This window comes from Quercus robur, chromosome 5 (assembly GCF_932294415.1).
Source record: "Quercus robur chromosome 5, dhQueRobu3.1, whole genome shotgun sequence".
NCBI lineage: Eukaryota > Viridiplantae > Streptophyta > Magnoliopsida > Fagales > Fagaceae > Quercus > Quercus robur.
In genome coordinates this window covers 9,159,894-9,167,820 of record NC_065538.1, presented here as the reverse complement: position 1 = coordinate 9,167,820, position 7,927 = coordinate 9,159,894, and the positions used below count along the sequence as shown (strand labels likewise).

The following is a 7,927-nucleotide window of genomic DNA, read 5'->3' as shown; positions in this document are numbered from 1 at the left end:
CAAAAAATCAACGCATCCAAAAAAACAACACATTCAAAACCGCCCAAATACGCATTCTTTCAATCTGTTCATAATGACCATTAGGTTACAGTCACAACACCCCCACACCCCAAAAAATAAACCTACCCTGTCCACTACAATTCTTCTATCTTCTTTTCAACAAAACACAAAAACAGATGTGCCTAAACAATATTTCAAAAGCAAGCATTAACGAAGAAATTAATTTTACTCAATCATGGGCATTACTTTTTGCAATATAATAAAATATAAAAAAGAGGAGAGAACATCAACCGAACACGTGAAAGATTGGAACTAAGCAATAAACAATGTACTCAAGGTAAAAAAAATCAAAACATGGCTAATTACTTCAGAGAAGTCCAAAAACTCCAAATATCTCTATAGTGAAAATTCACTCAATATTAGTATTTTTTAGCTTGCTTTATTATTCAACATCAAGCTATATGTAAATAGGCGGCCTTACAAGATAAACCGAATTTTCAATTCAAAAGTAGTCTTTATCTATAACAAGTATATAAGATTTATTCAAATGCTAAGGTAACAACCATCATATTGTTATCTAATTATTCAACTGCAAATACAAAAATATAATCTTGAAAAGAAGTTGTATGACTTTGATACAGAATGATAAGCAATCACTATGCCGTGAAAGGCGGGTATTTAGGGCCTGTTTGTTTTGTGAGTTCTAACTCATTATTTTATATTTCAAACACGCTTATACACTTTTTAACACACCTTTTCACCCACACGAATATCAAAAATACCCAAAATATCTTACTCAAACTTAATTACCAAACAGATCTATGGTGATTGACTTAAGTCAACAAGTCAAAGTCTTCATTAAAAAATAATAATAATAATAATTTTTTTGAAGAATCACTATATTATCAAGAGTTAGGGGTCTCCAACTGCATCACCACAACTCACACTAATCTTCTCTTCCTTCAAAATTTCTAGTCCTCTATTGCCTTGTCATGGGTGCCTCTTTTGCTACTCATGTGCTTTTCTTACTGTGGTTCTTTGCAGCAACCTTCAGTTTAAGCTTATTCAAAGCAGAGTCAAATATCTCTTGCATTGAAAAAGAGAAACAAGCACTTCTAATTTTCAAAAAAGGTCTCTCTGATCCTAGAAACGTACTCTCATCCTGGTCTGACCAAGTCGATTGTTGTAGATGGGACCGAGTTCATTGCAACAACAAAACTGGTCGAGTCACAGCGCTCGACCTCAATGGATTTCAAGACCATAACAAGAGCTTATTCAGTGGAGTTTATGGCTACGAAAAGAGGTTAGGCGGTGAGATTAGTCCTTCATTGCTTGAATTAGAATTTTTAAATTACTTGGACTTGAGTTACAATAACTTCAATTGTACTCCTATTCCAAGTTTCCTTGGTTCAATTGGTAGTCTGAGATATCTTGATCTTAGCGGAGCTAACTTCTCTGGACTCATTCCTCATCAGCTTGGAAACCTTTCAAGCCTTCGTGTTCTAGATCTTGCAAATAATCCAAACCTTTATGTAGATAACCTTCGTTGGATGTCTCATTTCTCTTCCATACAATACCTTGATCTGAATAGCATCGACCTTCACAGAGAAGTTGATTGGCTTCAAATAATGAGTAAGTTCTCATCTCTTTTGGAGCTACACTTGTCATTTTGTCAACTTGATAGCCTAAAACCATTTCTTGGATTTGTCAACCACACATCTCTTCAAGTCCTTGATCTTTCCTATAACCTTTTCAATCATGAGATTCCTAATTGCTTCTTTAATCTCAGTACAAGCCTCGTAGTGCTTAACCTAGAATATAGTTTGCTAAAAGGCAAGATACCGCCTAGCATTTTGAATTTGCATAACTTAGAATATCTATTATTGCTTTCCAATCACCTAGTTGGAAAAATTCCGGAGTCTATAGGGCAGCTTAAATATCTAAAATCTCTTGAGCTCTGGTATAACTCTTTAAGTGGTCCTATTCCTTCATCCATTGGGAATTTTTCTTATTTGGAAGAATTATTTCTTTCTAATAATCAGTTGAGTGGCACAATTCCTGAGAGTCTTGGGCTTCTCTCAAATTTAGAGAGGTTATTTATTGATAAAAATTTATTAACAGGCACTGTTGGTGAAGGACATTTCACTGAACTCTCGAAATTAAAGACTTTATATTTATCAAATCCTTTGTTCTTTAATGTGAGTTCCAATTGGATTCCTCCTTTTCAACTTGATTTTGCTTACATGAGCTATTGTAAGGTAGGACCCAACTTTCCTACATGGCTGCAAACACAAAAATCCCTTAGAGTTTTACAAATGTCCAAGTCAGAAATTTCAGACAAGGCTCCAGGTTGGTTCTGGAACTGGACTTCAAACATTCAAGTAATTGATTTGTCTAGAAACCACATAGAAGGGGATATATCAGACGCTGTGTTAAATTCTACGGTCTTAAATCTAAATTCTAATCATTTCAAGGGTCGAATGCCACAATTGTCTGCGAATGTCAAAGAGCTCAATATCGCTGACAACTCATTTGCTGGACCGATTTCCACTTTCTTATGCCTAAAGAGGAATAGAATGAATAAATTGATAATTTTAGATGCATCATTCAATCTCTTATCAGGAGAGCTTCCTGACTGTTGGAAGGATTGGCAATCTTTGGCTCGTCTAGACTTGGGAAGCAATAGTATATCAGGTAGAATTCCTTATTCAATGGGTTCTTTGGTTGCACTCCAAACACTGCATTTAGAAAACAATAACATCTCCGGAGGTATACCATCTTCATTGCAAAGTTGCTCACAGTTGGAACTCCTTGATATAGGTGAGAATCATTTGCAGGTTACCATACCACTTTGGATTGGAGAAATGACAAGTCTTATGGTTCTCCGTCTTAGATCCAATGGATTCCACGGCCACATACCTCTACAGATATGCCAACTATCTTCTCTTATAGTGTTAGATCTTGCCAATAATAGCCTATCAGGAACCATACCAAAGTGCTTGAACAATTTGAGTGCCTTGGCAAAACCTGATAATGGAGGATCTATTCATTTTGGCTATCTCCCTTATGCTTATAGCATGTATGTTGAGAATCTTTTCTTGGTTCCCAAAAAGAAGCAACTAGAATATTTTGACAACATCAAATTTGTTAGGCTTATAGACCTTTCAAGTAACAACTTGTCCGAATCAATTCCTGTTGAGATTTCAGTTCTTTTTGGGTTGCATTTTTTGAACTTATCTGAAAATCATTTGACGGGAGCGATACCAGAAAAAATTGGGAGCATGAAAGAGTTAGAGTCGATTGATCTCTCTCGAAATCATCTATCGGGTGAAATTCCTCCAAGCATGTCTAATTTGACATTTCTTAGTCAATTGGACTTGTCATATAACAGCTTGTCAGGTAGAATTCCTTTAAGCACACAGCTCCAGTCTTTTGATGCACTCAGCTACACTGGCAATCCTCAACTTTGTGGTGATCCTCTACCAAAAACCTGTACAGTAGAGGAAGAACCATCCAATAGAACACCAATTGGTAGAACAGAAGATCACTCTGAAAAGTACAGCTTCTATATAGGTTTGGGGGTTGGATTTGCTGTTGGTTTTTGGGCAATTTGTGGAGTTCTCTTCTTCAAGAGGACCTGGAGGCATGCTTATTTTAGATTTCTCGATGGCATCAAGGATTGGGTTTATGTGACTACAATGGTAAAAGTGAACTGGTTTTTGGAAAAGCTACGAAGTTGTCACCTTATAAGTGAAAGGCATCGTTAGTTAGAAGGTATTTTGCTTCAAACATTCACGTATTTTGAATATATGATTTGATTCATAGCTAAATGTGATATTTAGATTTTATTTCACAAATATAGCATTTCTATAGCCTCAATTTGAATTAAATTTTGTAGTTATATGTAATAGTCATGGGAATGCCCTAAATAGAAACAAAGTGGTACAATGATGGTAGAATTTTTCTTTCATATACATAGCACATCAAATATGTGATGTAGAGGTTTTTTTTTTTTTTTTTTTTTTTTTTTTTTTTTTTTTGCATAGTATGATTTTCACCTCATATGTTTTAAGCTTCAATTCCACAGGGGTTTTACTCATAAAAAATAAAAGTGGTGGGCTTTATATGAATTCTTAGAATTTCAACATGGCGCAATTTAATTTAAATTGAAGTGAAGCTTGACACCTCGGTAGTTTTGTTGCTAATTATTCTCGCATCACTAATGTTGATCCTTGTGTATACTACAGGAGGTGTGGCACTCGTTCCTGCTTTTCAAGAGGCTAGAAAGAATCATTTGCAAAAGAAATCTACCTAGATTGTGTCTCATCCAGGTTTTATAATAAAACGTACATGAATTAAATGCTACGGTCCTACGGATTATGATTCCAACGTATGATGTGTATGACTATGAACTATTTATCTATATAGTGCTAAGACAATTTCGTTTTGTTGTTTATTTTTTCTCTTATATGCCTATGTATAGAACTGTATTTATATCCAAATCCCAATTCAGCTCTATTCATCAAATTATTAAGTAGACTAGCATTACTAGCAACCTAATTTCCGCTAAAAAGTATGCTCCCTAATTTTTTATTGTGTCCATTCATATTTAACCTGTTAAAAGTCTTCTTTTTTTTTTTTTTTTTTTTTGGGTTATCAACCTTTTAAAAGTCATTCTCCTAGTTTTATCATAAAACATGGGGAAAGTGCATAAAAATCCTCATTATTTTATAATTGGGACATATTAAGAGCCTGTTTGGTAAGAGTATTTAAAAATAGTTTTTTATTTTGCAATTCATAAAATGGTAAGTCTTACATTTGAATTTATTGTTTGGTTAATATTTTTTAAATACAATTTAAAAAAAAATCTATTTTCTTTATTTAGAACAGGATTTTGAAAACGGCTAAAACAGTGTTTTTAGGATACAGAAAAAGTTTTTAATGACATAGTTGTAAATAAATTGAAAACAATGGACTCCACATATTTTTCAAACTTTTTTATCTCTTAAATTAATGAGTTTATTTTTATCATAAAAAGAATTCACACTCTTCAAATTTGAAACTTATCATTAAAAAAAATGGTAAATTGCAAATTACACTCCTAAAGTTTGGTGGCGATTAGATTTTATACCCTAAAATTTCATAATTTGAATTTTACGTCCTAAAGTTGGGGTGCTTGAATTTTACACCCTGACGTTTTATAACTTGGATTTTACCCCCTAAAATTTAGGGTTGTTTGGATTTTACTCCCCTAAATTTTGAAACTTTAGGGAGTAAAATTCAAACACCCCAAAATTTTATGGAGTAAAATCCAAACACTTCTAAAATATAGGGGTAAAATCCAAATTCTAAAACGTTAGGGGTGTAAAATCCAAACATCATCAAACTTTTTGAGAAAGAAAGATTTTAGATATGTAAATTGCAATTACCAAAAAAAAAAAAAAAAAGTAATCTACAAATTTTACAGGTTACTTTTTGTAATTTTTTTTTTTTTAATTTGAAAAATAGAAATGGTCTTCCAAATAGATTTTTTTTTTTTTAGTATTTTGAAAATTGTTTTTAAAAGTGGAAGTCAAACACGTATAATATAAAAAAAAATTATCTAAAAACTATTTCTAAGTTCAATTTTTTGAAAATTGTTTTTATACTGTTTTGAAAATAAGAACAAAAATCCTCCTACCAATCAGGCCCTAAACTACCCAATTTTAAATAGGACATTTTAAATTCCAGAGTTATATAAATACACCAAAAAGAATCATAAACAAATCCCCCCACAAAACATATCATGTTAGAGAGAGAGAGATAACATCAAAGAATATTTATGTAGAGCAACTAGAGCTCTTGAGGATTTTTTTTTTAAATAACTAGTTCTTTTTGTTATATTTGTGAAAGTATGAGGTTTAAAGTGTTCCATTTAAAAGTTTGGGATTTAGTATGTCTCAAAAATAAAGCTATGGGAATTTTTTTTTAATATACTTTCCACTAAAACATATATGAACAAAATGCCGCGGATTATGAACTTTTTGTAAGAACTACTATTTATTTATAACGTGAAAGAAGAAAATGCCGGCTTCGTTGGTTATCTTTTTTCTGTTACGACGGGTTTGGGTACCCAAAAAAAAAGTAGATCGACGGCTAACTACAGAAAATGAATTCGATTCTAAAAAAAAAAAAAACTGATTTTTGAAAAATGAAATTAGGGCAACATGTGGGCCAAGGCCCAAATACTATATAACTAAAGAAAGCTGAGGCCTAACTACATCTACATGATAAAGCCAAAGCCCATCCATTTTTAATAGGCCACAAAATCAATTCAGCCCATAAAGCAGCTACTTTCTATAGTCCCTTCCTTACTAAAAAATAAAAATAAATAAATTAGCTTGAGCTTGCATCTCAACCGTACACGGCATCCTAATTCCTACAGCCCCAGAAAATTACGGGTCTTTCACCACTATTGTGGATGCTCTAAAGTCTTTAACGGTAGATATGCAACTTTTAACAATCCAGTAAATTGGAGAGGAAAGAGAGACAGAGAGAGATCATAGGATCACTGTCTGCTTTAATTGAATCAGACCCACAAAATATCTCACAGCAACTTCAATGGCCGAGCCAAAGCCAGAGCCAGCAGTGACTCCAGAAGGTATATAATCATTGACTATCACTTTGATCTTCATATTATATATTCATTCCCATGAAGAGTTCTTTTCCTTTCTGGGTTATTTAGTTTATGAGAATAACTAAGAAATTTGCTGTTTAATCTCTTCAAAAAATGTGATCTTGGTGATGGGTTTTGTGTAAAATGAGTTTCATTTGAGGTCCTAGTCGATGAGACTGATTTTGGTTTTGTGTAAAAACTGTTAACTGCTAGTGTTAGTTCTTCTTTGGATTCTGTTTTGTTTTCCCCATTTCCCAGTGTTGAATCCTTGTGAAACTATGAGATTCTAATGGAAGCAATTAACTTTGTGGTAAATAATTTATGGGTTTCAACTTTTAAACAATTGTTGATTGAATTCATATCCTTAAGGTTTGTATTTGTTTATGCTGCGAAATGAGAATCTAATAGAAATTGAATTTCATGTTTGTAAAATTGGGAGTGAAAATTTGAGTTTCATCCTCTCTTTTTTTTTTTTTTTTTTCTTTTCTTTAAGAAGAAAAAGATGTAAAAGCACCAAATATCATTGAGAGAGCTAAGGAAGAGATTGAAGCAATAGTTCAAACTGACAATTCACCACACCATCACAAGGAAACGCATGGAAGGAGTGATGACATTGACGAGAACACCCCGGTAGATGAAGTCAAAGGGCCAAATGTTTTTGAACGAGTGAAGGAAGAGATTGAGGCCCTTGTTGGAGCAGTTCTTCCTAAGAAGGAATCCAGTGGTCATGAGTCATCTTCAAAGTAAGAGGTGGATTGAACATCTATTGTAAGAAGGTTTGAGAAATATTGTTCTCAGTGTGATTAGACAGGAGAAGCTATAGTTGTATTGTCTTTGAGTTTTTAATCACTCTGATTTGTATGTTTTTGCTATTGAAATTTCAAATGGAATCCAGCATGATTGTATTTTGTCTCTTTATTCAATTGTTAGATTTGTTTTCTGAAATTATATCTTTCCCTTTATTTTATGGTGCCAAACTGCCAATTTTCTTGTCTGGAAGAGAACATATGAGAAATTTTTTTCATTATTCCTAAAATGAGCACCATAAGATTGATATGGGATTCTATTGTTTGGTGGCATTTGAAGTGTAATCTTACCCTTTGAGGCAAGTCAGTATTATTCGCAACAATGGAAACCCTATGACAATCAGGCTGGTGTAGCCATTCTTGGCCATGTAAAACACAAAAGGGCATGGTCGCAGTTGCATCATAATATGTTTCAGGTAGCAGTAGCCACCTAATATTACTGTTGGATGCTGATACCTTTTTCGTA

The 7,927-nt window shown here is 33.3% G+C and overlaps 2 protein-coding genes across 3 annotated transcripts; both read left to right on the top strand.

Moving 5' to 3' along the window:
* Window positions 1–946: 946 nt before the first annotated feature.
* On the top strand, window positions 947–4,456 carry LOC126725068 (receptor-like protein EIX2). Its single transcript, XM_050429568.1, has 2 exons — window positions 947–3,774; window positions 4,248–4,456. Exon 1 carries the CDS (start codon window positions 993–995, stop codon window positions 3,765–3,767), a length of 2,775 nt encoding a protein of 924 aa, XP_050285525.1. The 5' UTR covers window positions 947–992; the 3' UTR covers window positions 3,768–3,774; window positions 4,248–4,456.
* Window positions 4,457–6,438: 1,982 nt separating this feature from the next.
* Window positions 6,439–7,573, top strand: LOC126725067 (uncharacterized). Of its 2 annotated transcripts, none has more exons than XM_050429567.1 (2): window positions 6,439–6,640; window positions 7,152–7,573. In XM_050429567.1, the coding sequence occupies exons 1-2, from the start codon at window positions 6,601–6,603 to the stop codon at window positions 7,400–7,402; spliced, it is 291 nt and encodes a 96-aa protein (XP_050285524.1). In that variant the 5' UTR covers window positions 6,439–6,600; the 3' UTR covers window positions 7,403–7,573. The 2 variants fall into 2 exon arrangements, with proteins under 2 accessions (XP_050285524.1, XP_050285523.1); XM_050429566.1 differs by having other exon boundaries at window positions 6,451–6,640; window positions 7,149–7,573.
* Window positions 7,574–7,927: the final 354 nt, after the last annotated feature.